At 42.4% G+C, this 27,698-nt stretch overlaps 1 protein-coding gene across 3 annotated transcripts in view; it reads left to right on the top strand.

Annotated features, from left to right (window-relative positions):
- The window catches only part of PRCP (prolylcarboxypeptidase), a 30,706-nt gene extending 3,302 nt beyond the window's left edge, over positions 1-27,404 (top strand). Inside the window, exons 1-9 of one of the 3 annotated variants that reach the window (XM_054213118.1) lie at positions 11,889-12,025; positions 13,355-13,495; positions 14,608-14,709; positions 14,987-15,168; positions 15,910-16,067; positions 17,407-17,579; positions 19,509-19,673; positions 21,494-21,681; positions 26,126-27,404. In XM_054213118.1, coding sequence (XP_054069093.1) covers positions 14,614-14,709; positions 14,987-15,168; positions 15,910-16,067; positions 17,407-17,579; positions 19,509-19,673; positions 21,494-21,681; positions 26,126-26,330 — 1,167 coding nt within the window. In that variant the 5' untranslated portion in view covers positions 11,889-12,025; positions 13,355-13,495; positions 14,608-14,613 and the 3' untranslated portion in view covers positions 26,331-27,404. Of the gene's footprint in view, positions 1-11,888; positions 12,026-13,354; positions 13,496-14,607; positions 14,710-14,986; positions 15,169-15,909; positions 16,068-17,406; positions 17,580-19,508; positions 19,674-21,493; positions 21,682-25,239; positions 26,093-26,125 lie in introns of those variants that run through there. The other 2 variants (XM_054213101.1, XM_054213109.1) reach the window with 2 other exon arrangements.
- The last annotated feature ends 294 nt before the right edge of the window (positions 27,405-27,698 follow it).

The raw sequence follows: 27,698 nt of genomic DNA, 5'->3' as shown, positions 1-27,698 counted from the left end.
AAATTTTTTACATCTACTTCTATAAAAATCTTCTTGAATAGTTTCTAAATATTTAATACTTCCACGAAGGAAAACTTTGAAAAGTCTACATAAATTTCTTGCATGAATTCTGTTGCTTAAAAATATCTCATGAGCACTGTCAACAATTCATTAGTGTTGCACGTTGGAGAAATGAATTTCAGAAGCTGAGAATTCTCATGTGGCATTACGATCTCTAAGTGGAGCCTCTTGGCATGAAGGCCTGTACACCTGTAGCATTGCTTGGGGGTTTAGTGTCAGCCTTTACTGAGAAACAATGATATTTAAGTCTGCTTTCATAAAAATGGAGGAGTAACAGGGTCAGAGTTCAGCTCAACACTCATTTACGTTGAACTTCCTCCTGTTTACCATTTTAAGTGTTAGACATCTCCGATGATGGGGATAAAGTCTGGAATATTGAGAAATAGGTCAAGCAATGCCTGTGTCAGTGTGACTAGGATCTTAGCTTGCGTACTGGACTGTGTATGTCCTCAACAACTTTTATTATTTTGGCTTGGGGGTGTGATTTCCTCCCCCTGCCCTCCCGCTTCATAAATAACTGATGGCTGTTGGCCCTCTGCTCCAATGCAGAAGTGAAATTACCCCAGCATATAGGTACCTCATGCTGACCGAGTTTGGTAGATGGCCCTTGAAGGAGAAACTCTGCCACCAGCCACATCTTTACATCAACAAATTGTGTCTATATTGGGGAAGCTGGTCTCCTTTTCATCTCTTTCAATGTACGAGCATGACTTTTGTACGCAAGACTGTTCTCACTTCTGCTTTGCTAGCTTGTTTGCTTAAAGGTTGCTAGTGATTTGTGTATTAAATTAATCCATCCCAAACTGAACTTCACAGAGAGAATGATGAGTAGCATGTCTAGAGCTGCAGGAAGACCACCACTATCTGAATGGCTTCTGTTCTAGGCAACTGTGTCAATGACCACAATTCCAATTCAATGGAAAGTCTTGGTGAGGTATCCAAGAGCCATCTACTTCTCTTTGCCCAAGTAGAAATAACCTTATAGCGTAGTGGGGAGGGTCTGGAGTCAGGCAGCTTTTCTGACCCTGGGGGAGCCTTGTCTTGCACCTCTGCATTCCTGTCCATGTGTGGTGCTTTGAGTGCAGTGCTGCTGAGAGGATGATGCTTTAAATATCCAGATATTTGAAAGATTCTCAATGATAAGCTGTCTCTTTCAGAAAAGAGAGTGGATGTGGTGTCTCTTGACTCAATTTCATAATTGATGGCTGTGTGAGACTTAATGTGCTGGTGAACCTTCACCCCAATCATGCTTTGTAAGCTTTGTGAACTGCCATGAGTCGGCCTAAGAACCAATGTAACAAGTACAAATTAACTTACGTTCAGCAAGTTACTGAGCCTGGTCCTTCAATCGGGTTGTCTTTTGAACTAATACATGTCAATTGTGTCACCATTTCCAGAAGATGGGTTCTGACTGCATTTAATAACTTCCTAGATGTCATACCTATGTTATTATTTCATAGCTTAGCGAGTTCATATGCAAGTCTTCGTGCTCTGAAACACATCTGCGCTTCATATTGCGTGTACATAAAAGGAAGGTATGTTGAAGCTTCAAAGTAACGAAGTTTCAAAAGTAATGCAATTTGCTCTTTTCTGTCCGTATTGGGTGTCTTTAATACCCTATGTTGTATTACAGACTGAAGTTCTGAGGCATAGAAAATGAAAGCCTTGATTGAAAGTGCAAACATTAGAATCGAAGTTTCAAGCCAGAAAAGAGAATTTGAGAAGGACTGCAAAGGAGAAGCAAAGATACATGTTTTTCAGACATGACACCGTTTTACAGGAAGGGCCAATTTAGAGGAAGCCAGTGAATCCCAGAATTTTCCTGTTCTAGCTGAAAATATACTACAGCAAAAAACCAATTTCAGACTAAGGTCACTTCATGAATGCGCAGAGTAAAGGAAAGCGAGGTGAAGAGATAGGATCACCTTTTTTGATGACAACGCTGTTTTAATTTATCATTTTAAGATTATAAACTTGGATTAGATGGTGATAAAATGGTAAGTTTGGATTAATCCAAACAAGGGGTACAGTTCTGTTAGGTGTTGCATCTGTTGTACTCACAAGAAGTAAGCTTACAATTACAGAACAAGATACCTTTAATCCAATTCACCGTTTTCCAGTCTGAAAATTTCACTGTGGTATGTAAATGAGTGTTACTAAAAACATAAATACAACAGTGCTGTATAGGATGTTTTAAAGCTAACGAAGTAATTCTCAACCATGGGCCTAAAACTTGCTTTTAGGATATTAAGACAGATTGAGATTAGCACTTTAAATTTCGGTTAGCAATTTTTTCAGCATCTTATTGTGACTCAGGCTGGTGTCTCAGAATAGTAACAGATGTCAGGAATGGTTAAGATGGGTTTGTTTTTCATGTCTGGCACCTTAATACAATAGTACTTTTAACTTCTGGTGAAGGAAAAAAACAAAGTGCTTTTTACAGAGCCCCTTGGTACCAATTTGAAGTTCTGTCAGTGGTTAGAGAAGAAGTGATGTTGATGTTTGTCTCGGGGGTGAATTACTTGGAAGATATGTTTTACTCATCAAGTAGTACAGGAGTCTTTGGCAGCTCTTACTCTGTGACTTCATAGTGTGATTTAAACGGGAGCTGTAAGCTATAAACCAGGTCCATAAGCAGAAACAATAGCTCTTATTCAGTGGACAGGAAAACAGGGAAGTACTTGTTAAAGCCTGTCAGTGAATTTTTATTTTTATGCACTACTTATCTGTGGGTCACAATGCAGACATCAGCTTCTCAAATTAAGCAGGAAACATTTAATTTCCTCACAACCTTCAGTCTCTTCCTTCAAGTGAGCAGTTGGTACTAGAGGATACAAAAAGCCTCAATGATCACTACGCTGTCTGAAAATAAGCATTTTTTTATCTTGCTAGCTTTAATCATTAAAAGCTGTAATAGGCCGCTGAAAGATTTCTGATAGACTGTCTTGATTAAAGAAAGTCTAAAGGACTAAATAATAAACAAAACTGCCTATGGCTGAAGTAGCATGCTGCTTAGGAGCCAGATGTGCATGAGAGAAATGCCCTTAGCCTCACTGAACTTATTGTGACTTGGATCAATTGCCCATGAGCTTCTAGCAGTTGAATCATTTTTAGCTCTGAATTTCCTGCTTTTTTCAGGGGGAGGGACTGGATGGACAGATAGGGAGGGAAATGAAATTCAAAGCGGAATTTGATGTTAATGTGTTCTGGATTGATTTCTTCATCTGACTTTGAGGAGATCAAGACCAGCCAACTGCGTAAGTTGTCAGACTGTGTGGATAACTTGTAACCTAAGCCAAACGGGTGAGATGACTAGAGGTCACACTTGATTATTTAATTTTAAATCTTCAAAAACTGATGAAATACCTTAATTTTCTTTTCTTAATTTTCTTTCATTCTGGAATATTTAGATTTGATATCTAAAGCAGTGACACCTGTAAGAAATTTAATGGTGACAATCAGGCTGTACTTGGTCATCTTCCATATACTTGCAAAACGGTTCATTTCTTTGTTTTCCAGGTATGTGAATTCAGAAGATTAAATATGGGCAGAAGAATGGGAATTGCATTTCTTTTTGTCCCAGTCAGTTATACTCTCCTCCTTGCCTGTGGTGTAGGGAAATAACCTTATTTTTTATTTTAGGTTTTTAGTTGCTGGCTTCTATGCTGTAGTTCAGCCCTAATGTGCCTGCAATATTTTCTAATACTCGGGACTGTTGTAGTGCTGCTTCCAAGCGGCGTTACCACTGTCAGTTGTGCTGTGGTTGCTGTTCTCCAAATGCATATAGTGAGCAAAGAACAAAACTTCTGATCCCTTTGGGCTGTTGTTTCTATCTTCAAATTGACACAACAGCTTTTTCCATGATTTACTCCTACGGCCAGGATACAAAGTTTATGTACAAGCTTACCCTTGTGTCAGGCTTAAAGTGAGAGTGATTAGGTGAAGATTATCTGGACAAGGTGTTTGTAGCGTAAGATCCGAGATGTGTCTCTTTGCAGAAGAGGAGGGGGTTCACTGAAAAGGCCTGGCTGCGTGGGATGTGAGTACTGCACTAGCTTCTCCCCTGACTGCTGATATGGGCACAGTTGGTGGTGCATCTCCTTTCATTCCTAGTTAATTTATTCTGCTTCCAAAGGGAGTAAGTTTTCTTGTATGGTGAAGCAAAAAACCTTTCTAAACGCATCCACAAAGGGACTGAGTGTGAAAAAGCTAGTCAAAGTAGGCTTAGAAGGTAGTTTCTGTGCAGGAACTTCCTTTCAAGACAACAGGAACAGAAAGTGATGGGCATCAAGCCCTTTGACTTCAGCAGGGCTTGGACCGAGGCCAAACTGAGCTAGAGGAAGTGGGTGAAAGCAAAACTAGCATTAGCAAAACATTTGATTTATGCCTGAAAGCAGCAGCTTGCTTTTCCTTACTGCCTGACTCCCTGAAAACGGAGTCTTCCACAAAAGCTGTTCAGAACCACATGCTCTGGAAGCACCGGCTCTTCTGTGGTGTTTCCTATACAGTGACAAATGGCTGGCCACCTACAAGTGTATAGCTTTCAGTTCTCTAAGTCACTGCTATCGGGGGAAAATGCTCAGTTCCCTTGACTCCTAAGGAGGACCTCCTGTGCTACAAGATGATGGCATATGGCTTTTAGCAATATCTGTAGAGTTACTCGGTCTGTTCTGAACAGGGTAGTTCATAACAAAATGTTCTTGCCTATTTTTAAGTGGAAAAAGAAAAATAGACATGGGAATAGAAAAACTTTTTTGGTTAAAAATCTGAGAGCCTCTATTTACATGAGAAAACTGTTGCTTTGCTATGAGAAGAAAAGCATAGGTGGTCCAGCTCAGTTGTGGGTGTTAACTGCAGTGGTATAAAGACCCATTGTTTATCCATGTGTTTACTGGGGCTTTTCAGCCACTGGAGAACTTTTGTAATGGTTGTGACAAGAGACCTGGATGTTTCTGTTGTACAATAGAGCAATCTGTAGAAAAAATATTTCACCTGCAGGGAGCCATGGATGTTATTTCCCTGCATGCTGATGGTCACCCTGTCATCCCGTCTACCAATGTCTTAGAGCCCTGCAAGCAAGCAGTTGCTCTTTGGTGTTCAGATATGTTGCAAGCTTGCCAGAGAAGCAGTTGCTATGTGGTATTTTTGCTATTGCATAAGGAGCGTATGACCAATTGCTGCTGTGATGCTTTGTTTTCTGAAATTGTCTTCCCCCCTCCCTCTGAGACGCTCATCAGAATTGGTAGCTGTTAACTAAATGATCCACAGTGGCATGAGTAAAATCCCTAGCACTGGACCTTATAGAGATGTTCAGTGCCTTCTAATGCCGTTGCCATTTTGCCTGTGCCGTATCTAACTGGAATAATACCTGGGTGGATGACAGGACAGTTTTCACTTTGGCTGTCTCTTTTCCCCCCGACTCCCCTCCCAGGGTCCCCTGTTTTGTGTGGGATTAGCTGGAGAGAATAAAATTCAAGTAATAGTGGTTGAACTAAGGCTGAGAGAATAATAGAACAGAGCAAATTTCCTTGTAGCTCTGAAAAATCTGGGAAGTAAAATGGTTGCAGCTTCAGTTGAACCATTAAAAGTATTTGAGTTAGAAAGTTCTAGCTCTTTTTGGGGGAGGGGTAGGGGTATTTTAATACTTGATTTGCTCAAATTAAAATATATTCTTGAATGTGAAATGCTTTCCTTCCCCGTGTCCTTGTTTACAAAAAGGCTGAGGAAGCCTTTCAAACGAAAACAGTTTTGATCAGGGAAGATCAAACTTATTTTGTGAAGTATTTTGTTTAAACAATTAGTCCCAGTCAAAACTTTAGGATGCTCTCAGCAAAATTGGAATATTTTTATACTGCTTAATCTATGACATGTTGGAGGCTCATGTACAATTTTTTCCTCCCCTTTGAAGTTAATCCTCCAAATGTGATGGATTTGTAATTCAATCTGGAAGGCATATGGAAAAAATTACAGGCCTTTGCCTGTTACAGGTCTGAGGATAACTTTGTTTTTGCTGGGGTAGTGCATCTTGGTGCTTTGAAATAACGCATTTTGGGTAACATAACTTTGACCTGTTTGTTCCCTGCTCCTTGCACCACCGCTTGTCTCGTGGAAGAATTTCACAAGGATGATAATGCCTTGAATGGAAGCATCAATGATGTGAACATTTGGTGTGTTTATCACCAGAGTCGTTTGTTATAAATCTGTGCAGCTGATTGACTCTCAGCAGCACAAGCCTCTCCATTGCTTGAAGACCGGGGTGGCAGGGGAATGGAGAGCGGTGTTACGGAGTGTCAGCGGTAAAGCTGGTCAAAGTTATTCCTCCGGTCTCCTGCCTTGGTCACCCATTCTCTCCCTTGTGCTGGAGCTTTGCCACTCTAATCTGGGGCAACAAATTTTGGGAGGGCCTGTGAGACCTCTCAGACAGTCTTTCCAGCTGGAGGCATTGTAATGAGGAGTTGTGTCCTTACTGTGGAGGATTTTTACGCTTAAGTAGTTAAAGTCTAAATGTGACTATGGACTTCATTTTTACATGGTAAGGAGAATCTGGAGTTTCACTAATGGTTTGTGGAAGTTGAAACCAATTTGTTTGTGTTCCTGTTAGCTCATTAGGTTTCCAACATAAAAATAACCTTTCATCATATACTGTTTGGAAATTGTTTGTTTCTAACAAGGGCTGACCTGAGTAGCCTGGTGCTTTCCTACAGCATATCCTGTAGCTGTTCAAATGTTCTTTGGCCTCTTTCTTTTAAGTGACTTGTCCAAACCGTGTGACTCGGCAGGGGTAGAGTTCCTGTCTGAGGCTTTCCTTGTCGGTGCTTTTTAATCACTGAAGTGATAAATGAGGGCTAAAAGCAGACTTCCTTAAAAGTTGCAACCTCCCAAGAGTAGGTGACATATTTTACTGAAACTTCTTTTCTGCTGCAGAAACTACACGAAGTGTGATTCTAGTCAAAGGCCAGTCTGGTCACAAGGACATAGCGGTAAGGGAAGAGATCCCTCCATTACAAGGATCTTAAGCCTGGATTTGTTTTGGGGAGCGCATTTGGCTCAAAGCTAAGTCCAACCAAGGAAAAACTGGTAATGGTTACTCAAGACCATCACCAGTAGGATGGAAGCTGGAATAGGCAAACAGCATGTGTATTTTTATGTCTACATCTTTTGTTAAATGTGACAGATTAATGAAGTAAAACTAAATCTAATGAACAAAACTTCAGAATTATGGGGAGTGTGGAAGATTATGATTACATCAAGTCCATCTCTTCCAATTTTCTTATATTATTTAGGTGTGGATTAATGTGGCCTGATGCAAGACAGCGCAGTGTACATCTCCGTGCTCTTCCACAGAGTGTCAAATTACTATGGATCATTTGTTTCAGCAGACTGGTGCTAATCGTCAGTCTCTGCCGTCCCTTGCACAACTGTCAGCCTAGAAAGCAAGGCAACACCTTGCATGTAAAATGGAAAAGAGAAAACAAAGCTAACCTTGATTGTCTTGGTTTATTTCTTTTTTCTTTTTTTTTCCTTCACTAAAAGAGCAGGGACAAACCAAATCTTGCCAGCAGCCTGAGATGAAGCCTCAGTCCTGGCAGACTGATACACAAAAACGTGCAATAGGATGAAACAAAACAAGGAGGAAAAACAAGGGAGGGAGAATTTTTTAAAAACTGATTTTTATTTACCTTTCATTTCTGGTTCTGTCTTCCTTGCTATGGAGACATAAATAGTGTGTGTGAGTATGTATTTTTAGTGGTACTCTACAGCCGCAATGGTTTTTATGAGCTTGAATATTTAATTATATGTAGTGGTACTTGTAACAAAATTTGGGGCCTCTTGAATACGACGCTGTACAAAGATGGCAAGGCAGTCCCTGCCCTCATGAGCTTGCAAGTTAAATGGAGGAAGTAAAGATTTTTAAGAGGAAACAAAACTAATAGGGCCAGCTAACTGGACTGGAGTCCCACAGCCTGCCAGGAGTAAAACCAGGAATAAAAACACATGGGTGAAATCCCAAAGAGGCTGATGCCCACGCTGCTGTTCACGCAGGAGGATATCCTCGGACTGTCCTGTATCTTCCTGTCCTCAGGAAATCATTCAGACAGGATGAGCACTCAAAACAACTCCATGAACGCTTGGAGGGCAGAGCATGCCTCTTAAAATCCCCTGGCTTCTCACTGGTAAAACAACTGGCTTGATTTCAAACGGAATATCCAAGTTTGGGAAAATAAAGCTATTCCTCAGAGGCTTGAAATTTGAGGCGTGACAGAAAGGCTTTCAGACACTTGCAATCTTGCCAGAAACTCAAAAGCATAAAACCATCAAGTGCTTGTTTACCGCCTTGAATGGCATTAAATGCTTTTGTGTAGAAGTTACCCTGTGAATTACAGTCATCTTTCGGTGTTTGCTCTCCTGTCTCTGTAGTCACTAATGACCTTAAGATGCTGCTGAGAAGGAAGTGGGTTTTAGCCCACATGTCCTGTTTTGTCTTTGTACTTCATGCAGTGTCCTAGCTCCTGAGTACTTCCAGGAGTATATTAAGCAGACGAACATCTGTACAATAACTAACATCTGTTGTGCCTTTTTTGTTTCCTCCCCAGGGGACATGTGTGGCAAAGTGACGTGTTTTATTTTAAATGGACTTCAAAATAACAAAAAACCCCCCACATTTAAAAAACACCCTGAGATAAGTCATCTTTGAGAGCTCAATATAAGCACACAATACATGTGCACATATAAGGTAAAGTCAAAGAAATGTGCCACGTATTTTGAGCAGAAGGCGGTGAGGTGGGTTTTGGCCCTTCCTTCTGCTTTGTTCAGCGGCCCAGTCTGGAGCAAGCTGCTTGTCCTGAGCTGGTGAGCTGCACTTCACTGTAGAAAGTTTCTCTGAGCTAACGGATCAAAGCTGCTGACTCGAGCCTTCAGTCTAGAGCTCTCGTCAGCCTCTGGGACACAACAGCTCGTGCTGCCTACCGCTGTTTTTAATCAGGCTGTGAATGCCGTTCTCGGAAGCCATGGCCATGCTTTGGGAAGGGGCTGCAGTCTTCCATCTGGAGCTGGCTGCCTCTTGAGCGATCTGTTACGTGTATGTGTGCATCTTCCCCAAGAGCTTTGTGAGTCTTTTGACTCAAAAGATGTGCAGGGAAATACTAGGTGATTCCTTTTTTTTTTTTAACCACACAAGGTTCAAGAAGATTTTTGTACATAGAACTGAAATTCTGTTGCTTGTTCTTTGCCTCACAGCTGTAGCTCTCAAAAGTAGTCCCATCCTGCCTGCCTCAGCTGATAGAAGTTTCCCTTAAACCTATTCATAACTTATTACTTTCATACTCCTCTTTCTATTTTTATCCTCCACTTTATTCGTGTCAGAAGGACTGATCCTGTGTCAGAAGGACTGATCCTGTGTCAGAAGGACTGATCCTGTGTCAGACTGTTGCGTGTACATGACACTTTAATTTGTAAAAAATTTCGGTTGTATTGCCGATGACTGTATTCTTATTTTAACTGAACTTGCTAGGTAGTCCTGTTTACAGAAGCTTAAAATTTTAGGCTGTGTAACTGGTTTGGATTAATCCTAGAGTAGTTTAATTTTGGAAGGGAATTCTGCATGTCACCTTCGGTTCAACCTCCCACTCAAAGCGGGGCCGAATTCAAAGTTGTATTAGGTTGCTCAGGACCTTGTACTTGCTGCTGACATCCTGGCAAGAATTGTAATTATGAAACTTGTAATTAGAAAAACCTCCTATATGCTAGTGGACCTGTACCATTGTTACTTTTAACTAACAGGTAACGTATTGTAAATGTGTACTAAACTGCTTTTCTTCTTTTGGCTGTTGTGGGCTATTTTAGTAAAGTCTGGTTGCAAAAGTCATCGCTTTTTGTCTTACTCCTTTTGCATACATGTGGAAAATAAACTTTCTGGGTCAACTTTTTAATGAGATCTGACTTAAAAAAAAAAAACTAAAAGAAAATATCTGTGTGGTTTGAGTTGTAAAGTATACTTCACGCAGTTTGTGGGGCTTCTCACTTGTTTGCGTACCAGTTCTGTAAAGGATGGTGACAGCGCGCGCTTGTTGGCTGGGAGCAGCAGCTCCCGTGGGCAGCCCTGCAGGGTCCTGCGGCGCAGTTTGGCTCCACGACAGCTCCATCTGCTGCTCCTGAACTACAGCTCTCCCTTCGTGTCCCAACCTCGCGCTCCACACTTTGACATCTCTTCTGCTTTCTCCCCTTCTGGCTTAGTACATTTTCAAGCACTTTTCACTCTTCTGAGGAGATGCACCTCGGGACACCTCCAAACTGCGTTTTGATGTTCTGAATTCAGAATTTATTTGATTTTTTTTGTCAATACCCATCTCTCTGTCTGCTTTACAAGCATTAGGGTTTTTTGTTAGCCATTATGTGTTTTACTCTTGCAAAGACCAGTTCCTACAAGGTACGAAGCTTCATCATCTAGCAATAAAGGCATTCCTGCTCTTCAGTTGAGTAGTAGGTACTTGTGACTTCATTTTTTTTTCTGGAGAAGTCTGGAGTTGTCTTTCCTGGGATCTTGTATGTGCCCGTGGTTTGATGTGTTACGCATATGATGAACAGAGGCAATTTAGCTGCTGTGAGGCTATAAAAATTTTACGGATTGAGGAAGGAACGGGAAAGAAGAATGTGGCTGATGGCAGTGAGTTAATCTGCAGCGTGGCTCAGTCAACATGGAGAATCATGACACTGATTAATGTGGTTACTAAAACGGCAAAAGAAAACTTAAATTCCTGTGTTTTTCTCCCTCTCTGTATTGAGTGGCAGACTCACTAAAGCATTGGGATTTTGGGGTTTGTTTTGTGGGAGTAGACTGACAGATCACATCACAAGGAAACCATGGTAAATCACATTCTAAAAAGAAAATTCCTGTCATTCAGGAAAATACAGTCCTATTTGAATATTACTATCCCAATTTTCCAGTTCCTGTGGAATGGGAACAGTAATATGGGCTTTAAAATCTGTTCTGCACAATACCCCATTGAATAACCTCAGCCTGGTGCCAAAAGGATGCTTATCCATTAAACTATTCTGATTTTTTTTTCGCTTTTTTCCTTTTGCTGTATGTTTTTTGTTTGTTGCACGTTAAGCTCCCTGCATTGAGAACATTTTGGTATATATGTGTGTAGTTCAGGGAAGTTGAATACTTTTTTGCGGTGTAGTCTTGCAGTTGGTGTGGCTGCAGGCAGGAAGGATGCAGAATCAATTTTTTAAAGCTAAATGTTTAATTTTAGATGACTCCATAAAAGGCAGGCAGGACACATGAGCCTGTTTTTTCCTCTCTCTGGCTAGCAGCCTAACCAGGAGAGTGAAACAGAAAAAGGTACTTCTCCCCTTTACAAACAGACCTGGAACAAAAGATGTATTACTTGTACTTTCTGATAGTGTTGGAGTTTGTTACTGTGATTTTCATTACATGTGTGTTATCTAATCCTTCTCTTTAATTGCCCCAAGGTCTTATGACCTAAGACTTTTTCAGTTGCTGACCTTGTTCTGCCTTTCTACATCTGATCACTATCACTCTTGATGTAGAAAGTGAAACTAAAATTAATGACTGTGCGAATGAAAAAGGAGCAGGTGAGTTGTCAGTGTAAAATAAGCCCGACGTCTCTTGTCAGCACTTGAATTCAGTGAAACAGCCTTTAAGCATGTGCGTGATGACATCGCCATGTAATTACGAGTAAGTAATAAATGGTCCCACTGAGCAAAACTGTCGGACATACATAAATTAGTTTTATTTAGGTCTGGAAGTAGTCACTGAAGTTAGGTCATTTGGGGCAAAGACCTTGTCTCTTATCTCTGTCAAGACCATGCACAGACCTCCAGCTGTTCCTTCCTGTGCTCTTTGGCCCAAACCAAACACACGTCCGTGGTGTGGAGTAGCTGGATCCTGCAGGTCCAGAGTTAGGCGTTCCTGAGCTGCCTGGAGGAATCTGCCTAGCAGGTAGGGCGCTGCATTAGCAGCCAGTGCTTGCGTCTGTGTGCGACTTGCTGCTTTTTAACAGTAACCTGCAGATGTTCTCAAAACCGGAGATGGGAAAGGCTGGGTCCTGGAGCAGCCGAGGGCTTCGGCAGAGTTATTGGTGTAAAAGCAGATGGGTGAGCGGAGATGTTCAAGCCAGCAGATGTCAGGCTGTTACCACCAGCAAGAAACAATATGAAGGGAAAAGATGATGCTTTGTGCTGATGGAAGTCAAAATTGGGAAGCTACGGGTCATCTCCAGCTGATGAATAAAAGTAGCGATGATTTGTGAATATGTGGTAATTAAGCAGCATAGCTCTTTGAGAGTAGTTCTGTGTTTTGATTAATTTTTAAATTTTTTTATAGTAAAAGCCTGCATGGGTATTCTAGATTAAAATTATGCCCATGCAGGGATTTCCCTTGTAAAAGCAATTGATAAACTTTCCAGTATGGATGAATGGTTGGGAAAGAGTCAAGGGGAATAGTGCGTACAAAGCAGTGTCAATAAAAGCTGAAATACTGACCTTAGGAATTGAAATTAAATTTCTAATGAGGGAACAAAGCTAACGCTGGGGGGGTTGGGTTAAGTGGTATGTATAGGCTTGCGATATTTGTAGGGCACTGGAAAGAACTGGGGAGGGTGTGTGAGTTAGTGAAGAAGAAAAGCAGCACTCCATAAAACTCTGAAAAATATGTTAATAGCACGAGAACTACAGAGAACTAGTATTTTCTAAGAATAATAAAAAAAATAACCCTGAAAACCACTTTCTCACAAGAATCTGTTTAAACTTCAATCTTATGCCAAAAGGGGAAGAGAAAAGGTGGGGCTTTTTGTTGGTGGGTTTTTTTGGGGTGGTTTTTTTTTTTTAATAGGGGATAAGGTTTGTAAGGAATCTTCCTAAGACTCAAAACATTGAGGGTCAGTGACTCTCCTTACTTGTTGGTGCAGTTTTATTATATCAGATACTTTGTGACCCCTCGGCAGATTTGTCTGATTTCCTAATTCAAAATATCTCATGTTAAGTGCGATACTATAAGGGCATGGATTTTTATTTTTTTTTAATAGCTGAAAATAACATTTCTCCTTCAGCATATACACCTGTAATTTTGGCTGGTTACCTTTGTAAAGCAGAAGAACTTTGCTGTATTGGGAATCTAGGAATATAAATCACTTCAGTGTCATGTTTTTTTTCTCAGTAAAACCTTTTTACTTTTCTTTATTTTTTGTCTGCAAAAGGGACTCAGCACTTGCAGTGGACTCCATAGTCAATTTTAGCTTTCTGAACATGTTGTATTTCCTTGTTCTTACAGATTGATCACTTTGGATTTGATGAAAATCTTACGTTCTGGCAGCGGTATCTAGTAGCAGATCAGCACTGGAAGAAAGATAATGGGCCAATACTGTTTTATACAGGCAATGAAGGAGACATCACGTGGTTCTGCAACAATACGGTACGTAGATTCTTGAATTACAGTCCTCCTTTGCAGTAGTGAAAAAAAAGGAGGAACAAGGAGACAGTGTCAGAATATCACTTAGAGAACTTTGTAATGGTTATTGTGATTGTTATAGGAGGAAGAGGAAGCTGAAAAAAAGCACAGAGAAAGTTTTAGGGGATTCAGGGTCCTGTTCGAAGCTCATAGAAATCAGAGGAATACACTTGTATTAACTTCCTTGAGTTGTGAAGAAAGTTTCTAGAGGAAACAGTTTAAGGTGCCTCAAAGTAAGAATGCAGAGTTTTGGACCAAATTACACCTATCCCAGTACTTTAGATTCCCCAAGTAAAATGAGAGGTTTTGATTATGTTTTTTCCTCTGTAAGAAAAATATGAAGTGAAATGAAGGGGGCTGGAAATCAAAGACAGATCATTCTCGTTCTTTGAGAAGACCTGTGGAAGCTTACTTCCCCGACTGATACGAATGCAGAGTGGCGCGTGTGGGCATTTTTCAGCCACTTCAATACAAAGTCCAGTAACACAACAGGAGGTGGCATGTGCTGGGCTCAGAGCAACCAAGGAATGCTTACACACTTTGTTCTGTCAGCAGGTGATCTCTGTCTGCCTCTTTCCATAACTGGTGGTAACAAGCTGCTGGCAACAAGCGATAAGAAGCCGTAATTATTTATTAGTTGAACATAAGTGTATTGCAATGCTCTAGGTTATTGCTGATTGCCAGACAAATTCTGTGTTTTCTGTAATGTAGTCATAACTCAAATGCATGCTTTTTTCCTGTAGAGTTTTTTATTTCCTATGGAATAAGCCTGTGCCATAGGAGTTCTGGCAGGACTGCCTGTGTGTACCCACAAAACAATACTGCTTAATATTTTGCAGCATTAAAATATTCATATTTTCTTTGCACATGACCCTGTCTCTGGGTGGAGATCTGTTTTTTGTGTTTTCCTACTTTAGTGATATTTTAAAACCAAATTTGCACTCTGTCTTTGTAGTTGTATTTTGATAGTATATCTTTCTAATCAACGAATAAGAGTTGGAATACACTAGACTGAAAGTAGAAACTTTGAAAATAGTTGATTCAATTTATTTCAGTGTCTGTTTTCTTCCCATCAGGGTTTTATGTGGGATGTGGCTGAAGAACTTAATGCAATGTTAGTATTTGCTGAACATAGATATTATGGAGAATCTTTGCCCTTTGGGAATGAGTCTTTCAGCGTAAGTGTCTTTTGTCTTCTTTAAACGTGTTCTGTACAAGCATAATTCTGCTTATTGTAGTGCTTGCCAGTGCAATGACTGTTAGCCCGAGTAAGATTTAGATGTGCTATAAGTACACAACTATCCTGGTTTTGTAACTGTCAATTCTAGGATTAAAAAAACCATCTGAGCTTGTTATCAGGCACCGATTTAGCACTTGACAGCTGCTGTGGTGAATAGAAAGACTGCTGCTGGAAATCACGTCTGTGCTGTATGTCACCTGCTCTCTTTGTCCCAGGATTCCAAGCATCTGAATTACCTGACATCAGAACAAGCTCTGGCAGACTTCGCAGTACTGATTGAGTACTTGAAGACGACCATTGCAGGAGCCCGTTACAGTCCTGTCATAGCTATAGGAGGATCTTATGGAGGAATGCTTGCAGCCTGGTTTAGGATGAAGTACCCCCATGTGGTAGTTGGGTGAGTGTACTCATCCTGCTCAGACACAGCCGGCATTTGTTCCTTCTGTGCTATAAATATTACAGCATTGGGTGAAATACCATAATTTAGGCTGGTTTGAGTTTTTTGCTAACGGGAGAAGGAATTAAGCTACCTTGAATTTGGGAAGAGGCCCTGTTTGCCTACTAAAGACAGCTGTAGGTCAGCAGGTACTGGATGGTGCCTATTTTCAGGGCTACCTGTTAGTTTTGTAAAAACAATTACTATGAACACTGACTTTGCACCTAATATTTTTAGGGTCACTAGGCTTCCTGGTGACTTCAGGCAGGTCTTTAATCTCTTGAATGCCTTAGTTCTCCTCTGGGAAACAAGATTAGTCATTCCCCTACCTTTGTATGCTAAAAGTGTAGATTTTTGTGGACAGGGGCTCTCTTCAGCTGAGTTTGCACAATGCTTAGTGAGAAGGACCTAGGTGCTAGATGAGAGTGAAAAATAATAAAGTAAGCAAGTCTGAATTTCTACTTTATGTATTTACTGATATCTTTGTACTAGGGTCCAAGACTTAAAACCTTCAACAGCCTTTGCATGCGGACCTATGGAATAGTTTTGCAAGGTTCACTATGACTCAGTGTCCAAGCTGAATTAGAAATGTTACTTAGATAGTGGCTGCGGGGAGGGTATTGACCAGAGGACGGGAGTTCACTTTGCAGGGTTTAGCACACATGCGGTTTTTCCAAACAATCTTTCTATGTCCCTTTGCAGAGCTCTGGCAGCCTCTGCCCCTATCTGGCAGTTTGGTGATTTGGTTCCGTGTGGCACTTATTTCAGCATAGTGACTAATGATTTCAAAAAGAGTGGGACAGGCTGCTCAGAAAGCATCCGGAATTCTTGGAATGCCATTAACCACCTTTCCTCAACAGGTGAGACCTCACCAATAGTTTTTCAAAGGGTCATAATGTTCAGGATTGTGTTATGACTTCATAAAATCAGCAAGTTTATGTATGGCTTTCACCTATATATGTATTGATTTTTTTTTTTTCAAACTATATTCTTAGTACCGAAAACTGCCAAATGAGCTTAGCATTATTTTTTAAATGTCTGTTTTGTTGGATCACAAGCTTAGTTCACACTTGGTGTGATTCAGAATCCAGGTCCAAAACATCCCTAAGGTCAGACAGGAGCCGCCTCCAGGTCAGAACCTCAAGGCTTGTATTCCTTTCTGACAAAGTAGGCCAGGTAGTAGTTACTCTAAAAAAAAAAGTTTGAATACTAACTGAGGCAATCAGGTATGGAAAATCACTTCAGTCTTTATGGATTCAATGCTAGGGACTGAGGACTGAGTTGGACTCAATCATCTTAAGAGTCTTTTCCAACCTAAATGATTCTGTAACTACCTGAAAGGATGCTGTAACGAGGTGGGTGTTGGTCTCTTTTCCCAGGTAACAAGCGATAGGACAAGAGGAAACAGCCTCAGGTTGTGCCAGGGGAGGTTTAGGATGGATATTAGGAAAAATTTCTTCACCGAAAGGGTTGTCAAGCATTGGACCAGGCTGCCCAGGGCAGTGGTGGAGTCGCCATCCCTGGAGGTATTTAAAAGACGTGTAGATGTGGTGCTGAGGGACACGGCTTAGCGGTGGGTTTGTCAGTGTTAGGTTAATGGTTGGACTCGATGATCTTAAGGGTCTTTTCCAACCTAAATGATTCTATGATTCTATATCAGATGAGGTTGCTGTACAGCAAAGGAATTCAGTTTTTTTTAAAATAAATAGTTACTTCAGTTCAGTGTCCTAAAGAGAAAGTCTGGTATGAGGAGTTAGCTAACTAAAGTGATGAATTCCAGATGGATGAGTTCTAGACCAGATGAAATAATGAAAGGAAATGCTGGCAGAGTCCCAAGAGATCTATCTATATTAATAGTCCTTGCACTGTGAGATACCTGGTTTGAAGTTTTCCTTTTGTTGGAAGAAGCGTGCCCTGATGGTACTTCCTATCAAAAAAATGCCAAATGTCTTGTAAATCTGTCTTTGCTTTTTTAGATAACATTATCTTAGCTGTGACATACCCATATGCTGAAGTATGCAGATTGTATTCCTCTTCCCTTAGAGGCGCTGTCTAAAACTTGATCTGCTATGCTTGCTGTATGTGGAATAATTTCACCACATTAGTTATGCTGAGGAAAAATATTTTTTAGCAACAGCACAACTGATCTATGTGTTAATGGTGCAATACATTAAATATTTTTTTTTTTTGTTATTAAAGATGCAGGTTTACAGTGGCTTTCCAGCACGTTTCATTTGTGCAGCCCATTAAAAAATCTTCAGGATGCTGCTATATTGAAAAATTGGCTGAGTGAAACATGGATAAACTTGGCTATGGTGAACTATCCCTATAAAGCTGACTTCTTGCAGCCTCTGCCAGCTTGGCCTATAAAGGTAATCGAGAACAAATGTCTTGTAGAACTGACCGTTTGGTTTAACTAATTCTCTCTCTCTCCTAGCCTGCACCTTTTCCTTTATTTTTCGCTCTGTAGAACCAACATGGCTGAAAAGAGAACCAGGGCAATATCTTCTTGTGCATCTACTGCTTTGTTGACTAACTGCCACTTGTAGGGCTAATAGTTTGCATCAAGAGCCCAGAAGAAAAGTGCCAGGGGTTACTGAAAAAACTCAGCTGTCCTGCAGAGTTGTTCGGAGGAGCAGAATGTTGCACAAAAAGCACATGGAATTAGAACTTCTAATGCCAGGCTTAGCTGGCAGGGCTTGCAATTAAAGAGAAAGTTTTGAGCCTACGTCCTTTTTGATGTGGGAGAATTGGTGAGGGAGGAAATGTGCATCCCCACAAATTTATTCCTTGCAGGGTTGGTCACTTTTCAAAGCAGAACCTCTTCACACTTGCAGACCTTCACTTGTGCAGTTCTGTTTATCTCAGTGCTTTCTCCAAGATTTCTGTTTTCTTGGAGTGTTTTTATTCTTTTAAGACCGTGGCTGAATTTCCCTGCGTGGCTTTGGGTTACTGTGTATGGCAGGTAAGCTAGATAAAATACTAGGATTTTTGGCTAAACAGTGGTTAGATATAAAATAAAGAATTTCCCTTGGGTAGAACTGCCTGATGGAAGAGGGGGAGGGACATTAATCTGTCCTATGTGTATGTCTGCAAAGGGCAGTATGAATTCCTTGAAAATTATTTCTGCTTTGTTATCAGTCTGACGCAACTTAAGAGGTGTGCTCATGTTCACCACTGTCCCCACTATGTCTGTTTGACTGAGGTATAAACCTACAATAGAAAATGCTAATGTATGAAATCGAGTTATTTAAGCTGTTCAGATACTTTTTTCTGGAACAGAATCTCTAATCTGACACTGAGGGTGAGAAAGCAGGGAAAAATGTATTTGAGTAACTGCTATATATGTATGGAACTGATGTACTGGTTGTACGAGTTGTGTCCTAGGTTGAGATTTTGAATTAAACTCTACCCGAGATTGCTCTTAATTTTTCATTGGTGAAAGAGTGCTTTGTTCCACCTCATATTTTCCAAACACAAAGAACTAAGAATTTTGCAATGCTGCTGTACAAAAATGAGAGCTTTCCTTACATGGATGTTTCCTTTTGTACTACGGCAGACTGCAGGGAACTCCAATCTATATCTGGAGCTTCTTTGTTATATATTTGCATGTGTTATCTTTCATTAGAGGAGCTAAATGCTCTTTATAAGTATTTAAAGAATGGGAAATGGATTGAAAAGCTTGGTGAATGAAATATGAAGGTCGCACTGTTTTTAAAGTTTTAATCAGGAAATGTAAAGTTTCAGGTTCCTCACAGTAGCCTGGAGAAGAGAAGACTGAGAGGGGACCACATCAATGCTTATCAATATCTAAAGGGCGGGTGTCAGGAGGATGGGGCCAGACTCTTCTCAGTGGTGCCCAGCAACAGGGCAAGGGGCCACGGGCACAAACCGGAGCACAGGAAATTCCATCTGAACACGAGGACAAACTGCTTTACTTTGAGGGTGGCAGAGCCCTGGCACAGGCTGCCCTGAGAGGTTGTGGAGTCTCCTTCTCTGGAGATATTTAAAAGCTGCCTGGATACGTCCAGCCTGCTCTGGGTGACCCTGCTTTGGCAGGGGGTTTGGACTCGATGATCTCTGAAGGTCCCTTCTAACCCCTATCGTTCTGTGATAGTGTCATGCACTACGCGAATGGAATACTGCTTTTTGTGATAATGCCCAGGGTATATCACTGCATAAAAGAAGCTTTCTGGAAGTGGTCTGACTGTACCTTGAAAAGAAATTTATATCCTATCAGGTATTATGTATTAATCTTTATTTCTTATAAATTTAGACTCCCCCTTCTCTATTCGTTGCAGGAAGTCTGCAAGTTCTTGAAGGATCCCCGTCTTTCTGACAAACTGTTGCTGCAGAACGTTTTCCAGGCAGTAAATTTATACTACAATTATTCAGGAGAAGCCTCATGCTTAGACACCTCTGAGACTGCAACAAAGAATCTGGGCCAGTTGGGTTGGTACTATCAGGTACACACTCTTTTCTAAGAGTTTTTTTTCCTATGCGCTCTTTTCTAAATTGCAAATGGGTGAGGGTTTTTTGAGCTAGAGCTGATGAGAATTGTCAGGTCATTTAGCTGTCAATATATTGCACCAGATGTGATTGAGGTACTGATGATAAATGTAATCATGAAGCAAGTGTGATTGTAGTGGGGAGGGTGAGGAAGAAAAGAAGTAGCTTTCCCAGGAGGTTTACGTTGTCTCTTCGTTATCTAGCTAATTGTTGAGTTTCAGCTCTTCATACAGACTGGAAAACTATCTTCTTGGTCTCTAATCCCCCCATCCCAGCTGTCCACCTCAATTTGTACATGAAAATGTCAGGATGTGTTGATACTGATTTCTTTCAACTAAAGCTGTTTATCCTGTAGCTCACCGAGACCCAACCTTTCTCACCAAGTAGGTAATAAAAATACAGATCCCTGTGGTAAGGGGTGCAGGGCATTACTAAGCACATGCAACACTGTTATATACAGTCTCTTCTGAAGAGCAGAGCAGCTGCTTCCAGAAGCAAGGTGTTAAGAATTTGATGTTCAGGTTGCGACCATCTGCTCTTGGCTACTGTCTCCCATGTATTTGTTCTGCGCAGTCCCAGGAGATAATGCGGGCTTTATAAGTTCTCCTCCGAGAAAGGAGGGAGACACCATATGGGTGACAAAGAATATGGCAGCTGGGCTCCTCAAAACAACTCTGCAGTGTTTTCCCTGCCTGTTTCTGAAGGCATGTGGGAAAGGGGGCAAGTAGAACAGATTGTGAGTTAGCCCCCACCATGGCAATTAATCTGTGTTGCTTCCAGGATATATTTTTTTCTTTTTTAGTTAGTATCACTAAGGTGTCAAAGAATAGTTTGTGTGAAAGATGAAGCTTTTGCTTGGTATCTACAAGAACGGCCAGAAAGAGGATCTGGGGAACTGCAGGCCTGTCAGTCTGACCTTTGTGCTGAGGAAGGTCATTTTTTTAGAGCAGGTTTTAGAGCAGGTCATCTTGAGTGCCATGACATGGCATGTACAGGACAACCAGGAGATCAGGCCCAGTCAACAAGGGTTCTTGAAAGGCAGGTCCTGCTTGACCAGCCTGATCTCTTTCTGTGAGAAAGGTGATGAGCTTAGTGGACAAGGGAAAGGCTGTGGGTGTTGTCTACCTAGACTGGAGTAAAGCCTTTGACACCATTTCCTACAGCACTCTTCTGGAGAAACTGGCTGCTCGTGGCTTGGATGGGTGTATTATTTGCTGGGTAAAAACTGGCTGGAGACCCGGGCCCAGAGAGCGGTGGTGAATGGAATTAAATCCACTTGGTGGCTGGTCACAAGTGGTGTTCCTCAGGGCTCAGAGCTGGGTCTGGTTCTCTTTAATATCTTCATAAATAATCTGGATGAGGGGATTGAGTGTACTTCAGTAAGTTTGCAGATGACACCAAGTTGGACAGGAGTGTTGATCTGCTTGAGGGTAGGAAGGCTTTGCAGAGGGATCTGGACAGGCTGGATCGATGGGCTGAGACCAATGGTATGAGGTTCAACAAGGCCAAGTGCCGGGTCCTGCACTTGGGTCACACCAACCCCGTGGACGCTACAGGCTTGGGGCAGAGTGGCTGGAGAGCTGCCTGGTGGAAAAGGACCTGGGGGTGTTGGTCAACAGCCGGCTGAATATGAGCCAGCAGTGTGCCCAGGTGGCCAACGGCAGCCTGGCCTGTATCAGGAACAAATGCTGTGTGAGCTCTTTTATTGAAATACTGCACTAACAGCTGTTGGACAGTCTCCTGGGAATACATCTTGTTGCCCTGCTCTTTCTTTCAGGCTTGCACCGAGATGGTGATGCCCATGTGCACGGATGGGGTCAATGACATGTTCGAGCCTCAGAAATGGGACTTTGAAGCACTTTCAGAAGAGTGTTACAGGCTGTGGGGGGTGAGGCCTCGCCCCTCTTGGATTCTTTCTATGTATGGAGGGAAAAACATCAGTTCACACAGCAACATCGTCTTCAGGTGAGCCTTGTTTCAGCTTCTAGAGTGGAGTCTTCCATCAGCTTGGGTGGTTAGTGCGGAGAGCCTGGCCTAAGTAGCAAAAGGATCTGTCTGCAACTCTCCAGCTGAATAAATGATGGGCATGCTTTGTGTTGCTCTTGAGAGTAAAACGGTCAATGTGCAGTGGCCAAAGCAGCCAACTGTTCTGTCACTGCCTGTGTGACTCTAAAAGAAGAATCTGGGTTGGGATTCTGCCAAATGTAATTTTCTTTCCATGTGGGTTCCTTCTTATCTTGTGGCCAAGGTCCAGGTTTCCCATGCTGGTAAATCCGTCCGGCTTTTCTGAAGCCAAAGCAGTGTCTCTTTCACATAAAGGAAAGTCTAAACAAGCTCTAGCTAACACAGGATCTCGATCACTAGAATTGTTGCTCTGGGTGATAGCCTTGTGGAGGGGCTGGCGTGACATTCCTTTTTCCCTTTGATACAGAAAAAAGAGAGAAGTAACGTGGGGAGCTTTCCTGTCACTGCCAATTGCCCTTTTCTTTTAGTGGTAATTAGGCAAGTTTCAACAAACTTGTGTAAGACGCAAATCCAGAGAGATGTTTCCATTCTAGCAAGAAGGCATACTGGTAACACAGCAGAAGTTTGTCTGAAACACCTTTGTATATGGACACAAAAAGAAAGAAATGTTTTAGTCTAGTGCAAAAACTAGCGCATGTTGCTTGCTTTCTACCCAGCCTTCACTTTTCTTATTTTGAAGATTAAACTCCCCTTTCTTTAAAGGGAGGTTCATGTAGCTGTGCTTCTGTGAGGTGATACAGAATTTTGAACAGCGAAGTACTGGCTGTTCATCAGGTCGTTACGTGGTGGGGAGGCATTTAATAAACCCACTGAAGCCGATGCTTCGGGAGTTCTGACTTGATCTGCTCGTTACCCGCTGCGGGCAGCTCCTGGATGTGTATTCCTCTGTGCTCTGGTTAAAATTGTGCAAGGCCTCTTCAAAAAAAAAGCAAAAAACAACAAAAAAAAAACCAAACCCTGCCACTTTTTTAAACAACACTCAAGATTAGCCTGTTGGATTTGGTAAATAGGTATGTATTTTAAAAGTAGAAAGTCACTTGAATTGGGGATTATTCTCTGGATTTCAGCTGTTAGTGTTGGTCTGTTTGGCTCCAAAGGCCTGTTGCTTTCCTTTTGTTTGTCTCTTGCTGTTTCTGTCCCAGCAGGATGTCTGCTCTAGAGTGAGAAATTCCACCCTTTTTGGGAAAACTTTTTAATAAAAAAAAAAAAATTGTGTTGGTTTAACTTAATTTCTGCAGTGATGCTTATTTCCAAGGCTTCACAGCTCTGTGCAGTAGAAATCCGCTTTGTAAGCGATAGACAAGCAAACAAATCGAAGTGGTTAAGAATTTATGCCAGCTGAAGGAGCTTGAAATGAGAAAAGCTTGAAAGCAACCAAATGAATGAAGAAGTAGTGCTGTACACACAAAGCTTTGGATCTCAAGCTGGGTTGTTTCTCTTCAAACAAATACATTGTCAACACTGTACATTTTATATAAGAGCCTTTTATCCTCGAACAATACGGAGTGCTTTACAAAAAATATCCCTGTGTTTACCCGGGGATGTGGCTCCCTGTGGGGTAAAAAGCACTGCGTTTCAAGTGTCAGGCAACTTGCACAACAGTGTAGTGCAGGAAGGAAAGGATACTCCATCTAACCAGAGCCACGGTGGGGTGGATTTACCCAGCCGCAGTGGGACTTGGTCTGGATGCTTAAACTGGTGCTGCCGCTTCTCCCTCTCCGAGCAGTGCGTCACTCTGCAGTCACACCGTCTGGTATGTGTTGTATGATACCGACGCAGGAATCTCCAGTGCCACTTCGGTACCTTCTTGGAGGAATGGAGTGTGTGAGCGGTTACTTAGGCTGTAGGCAGATATTACTTGCCTGTCCTGGGCAGCGCATCTTTATTAAAACACTCATTTGAGGAAGGTGGGGTTTTCAGAACCCTTTGTCTTCCAGCAATTTCCACTCCTGATACTCTTACTGGAACATGCCGTGTGCTTGGTGTGCAAGTGCCTCACAGTGGTGGGAACGGCGTTTTAATGCTGTTCGTATACATGTGGTGGCAGAGAGCTCGTAGCAGTTGGCAGTGTCTCATCATCAGCATCCTGTGGTCGTCAAAATCAGCCCAGGTTCTATCAGACAGTACAAAATCTGGTGTGCACAGTCTAAAACCTGATATTTTTCAGTCTGGATGGATCACACACCCCTAGGTTGTGTGCTTCTAAGTTAGGGCACTCACCTTTCCAGTTCTGCACTGGCAGGGCAGAGGCAGAAGGTGAAGGCGCTGTTTTGAGAGATACCGATGTGCAGAAGGGGGGGGATTGTTACCGTAAAAGAAGGGAATGGAGGAAAAGAAGAGAAAGCAGAACAATGCCTGGCTGAAGAGAAAAGGTGCGAGAACAAAGTTAATAAAGGGAAAGTTGGCAGTTGTGGAGAGTGGGTGTGTTAAAAAAGGATGCAGGGACAGTGCTGCTGAGATTGTGCAGAACCTCTCCTTGTTCTGGGCAGGGCTGGAGGGCTGAGGAGGCTCTGAAGAGACGATAGGGAGGGAACTGTTTGCTCTGGGACCCTATTTATGCTGTCAAGGAAACGTGATGACTTGAAAACAGGACTAGCATGATGATATTTTGCATTAGTTGGTTTTTGTTTTTTTTTTTTTTCTGAAGCTCTACTTGCCTGGCCACAGCTGGAAAGGAATGGCTGACCCCTTTATTCTGTCTTTCCTTTTACTGCTTCTGTTTACATCGGGGAAACTCCTATAAGATGGGCAACTGAGTACTTACACGCAGGCTTAGTTTTAACACATAAATAATCTATTCCAGTTGGTACTGAATTATCTTATTCTGTAAAACTCTGTTAAGATTTACAATTATTTAGTGGTGACCCCTCCATCGCCCCCTCCTCTCAGCAAGTGCCACTTCCCAAACTGCGTCAGTGCCTCTGGTGCCGTCGTTTGGCAGGAGCTGCAGAGGGCTCGGCCAGAAGCACCCAGAAAAGCCAGAGTCAGTGTCGTTTTCTTGTGCCATGCTTAGTTTCCACATGACTGGGACCAAAAGATCCAAGTTCATGTACATCTTGGGTCTCTCAGCAACTCATCCCCCTGTTGCCAAGGTGCTCTGCCGATTCAGGCGACCTTTTAAATCAAATGCGCTTTGCTTATTGGTCAGCCCTGTGTGCTTCTTGTTTTGCAGATACAAAATGTTTCTCTTCTCCTAAGTCATATTTAGCACCATTGAAAATAAAGAACTACAGAGATTCAAGATACTTGGGTTGGTTTTTTTTCAATGCAAAACCAAAGAAAGTGTTAGTTCAGACCCCATCAGGTTTTTATTCTCAGTTATTTCTACAGAACTCTTTTTTTATTCATTATTTCTTTCTGTTATTTTCTCGTGCTGCCGTTGTGGTGTTCTTCTAGCTGCATATCTCAATGTCCGAGGATGTTTTAATTTCTTAGAACCTCCTAGAAATTTACACTGACTTAGAACAGTCCATCTCTGATGTTTCTTTTTGTGGGTAGGTCCAGCGTTTTACGTGAGGAGCAGATCTGGATTTGTGTAGTTCCATAAGTATATGGATGTTGCATTCGTTCTGCACGAGGACGGACCACGTGTGGGAAGAATATTGTGGTAAAGGAAAATAAGAGGTAGTAGGGATCACTGGGTGAAGTCTGAAGCTAGGATTGAGAGATGGAAAAATCTCATTCCTGTTGAGCCATTGGCTTGCTCCATGGACCAGGTATTACTTGGAGTCAGATCCACAGTGCGAGGAACCCTTTCATTGACTGGAGGTGAGGAAGGAGGGGAAGTAAATTGCATTGCGTTGTCCTGTCACAGAGGAAGAGGCATTGTAGACATTTTTGAGGGATAAAAGCTTTAATATGGTGGTTATTAGAAATAAGGGGACTAACGGGAGGTACAAGCATTTCTTTGCAAAATCAGGTTGGCACCCAGCTGAGACAGCAAAGGGTAGAACTTCCTGAAAATTCAGCTCTAAAGGGTCCGGTTGGTTATTAGTTTATGGCAGACTGTGAAGAAGAAAAGCAAAGTGCTTTGATTTGGGAATTTGGATGTATCTTAGCACAGGGGAACCTTTTATGACAATGACAGGTGGCAGCAGATCTATCTCCAGAGGCTGAGGCACTATTATAGGTTATTTGAATTAGCAGATAATTAATGACGGAAGCATAGCCTTGCTTAAGCTGCTGATAGCTCCATGCCTCTGTTGAGAAGACTCCTCTCAGCAGAGGAGTGGGCTCGACATTGAGACAGAGCTGAGGTCTGTTTCTGTCTGTACACATATATGCAAAACTGGCAGAAAGTCAACGTGGATATGTTGGTGTGAGCTGCAGGCCCACCGCTGGCTGCCGTGCAGACCTACCCTGATGAGGTGTTCTTCCCTTACAGCAACGGTGGCCTGGACCCGTGGTCTGCAGGTGGGGTGACCCAGAACATCACCGATTCCCTCGTGGCAATCGTCATCCCAGATGGAGCCCATCACCTGGACCTGCGCAGCCGCAACCCTGGGGACCCCAAATCTGTGCAGCAAGCTCGAGCCTTGGAGATCTGCTACATGAAGCAGTGGATTGAAAAGGCCAGGCACAGCCACTGAAGTGGTACTACGACGACTATGGCCATTATACCTCTGTTGGCTTTGCTGGGAGCAGAGCCAGGCCTTATCGCACGGTCACCTGAGCATTTCACTCCTGCTTCCTCACCTGTGTTGCAGTGCTAACCGTTGCTCGTGCCCATGAGAGGAGCGGGCGGCAGATGGATGGAGAGCATTCTCAGATAATAAGCTGTAGTCAAAGTGCGTAGATTGAGCTGCCTGCTCTGGCTTGCTTTCCTCTTCTGCTCTTAAACGCTGTACTTTACCGTAACGTGAAGAATTTCTGTTCTAGGCTTGATGCCTTCCTTGCTGCGCTAGGTGGTTGCCCTGACTGCTGGCACATGCAGTGGATTAAATGGCACCGCTGCTGATGATAAAAATCCCGCTGCCTTCAGTGGGAGTGAATTTCAGACATCCTCAGCTGGTGTAAGCTGTCACGGCAGGGGCATGGAGATAGTGGGGGAACAGCAGAATATCACAGTCTTACTGGGATATTTGGTGGAGGGGTAGGGAAGGCACGGGAGACCCGGCTGTGCCATTCGTAAAGAAACTAAACAGCCCTTACCCTTTGGAATCAATGCTGGAAAATAAGTTAATATCTTTTTTTTTTTTTCCCCGCGTTAGTTTTCTAGCAGCTTATTAATCAAAGCTGCCTTAGGTGGCTTTTCCATTCTGCGCTGAGCTGAACGGTCGGGGCTGGGCCCGGACTCACTCTGCTGAGAACTGTCTGAGCGTGCACAATCTGCATCAGGGTTTTATTTCTTCCTTCTCTGTTTGTCCTAATCCTGAAATACCTGCCACTGTGATGATGGTTACCAAAGAAAACTCTGCGTATGTTTTGTACGTGTGTGTATATGCGTGTATCCCCCCCAGACACTTCGCTTTTTCAAATCAGGAAGCTTTCGAAGCTATTCTCTTGAAGAGCAAATGTGACACTTGGATCTTATGAAGTGACAAATAATTGGGGCTGTGCCTTGTGTGGATTCCCTCCTCCCTCCCGTTCTGTGTATTGTTCAAATTCTGCATGATCTGTTTGCTGATGGCTCTTCAATAAAAGCCTTTTTTAAAAAAAAAAAATTGTTTGCGGGACGAACTATTCAAAACACCGAATGCAGCTATCCTCTTGGATCAGCCTAAAGCCTGATGCTGAGCTCGACAGCCAGGTGCACCGGGCTTTCTGTAAGGCTTCCAAACCAGACAAACTGCCCTGATTCATGGGACAGCATATTTGACGTTAATAAATGGCTGGGGCAGTCCCCTCGTCTTCCAGCTTTGGCTTCATTCACACTGGAGCCCTTCTTCAGAAAGGGTTCTTTGCAGTTTAAAGGACAACTCTGTTTCAGAAAGACTCGGGGAAGGCTTCTCTTCCCC

Source organism: Rissa tridactyla, chromosome 1 (assembly GCF_028500815.1).
Source record: "Rissa tridactyla isolate bRisTri1 chromosome 1, bRisTri1.patW.cur.20221130, whole genome shotgun sequence".
Lineage (NCBI taxonomy): Eukaryota > Metazoa > Chordata > Aves > Charadriiformes > Laridae > Rissa > Rissa tridactyla.
This window is presented reverse-complemented; position numbering and strand designations above follow the sequence as displayed.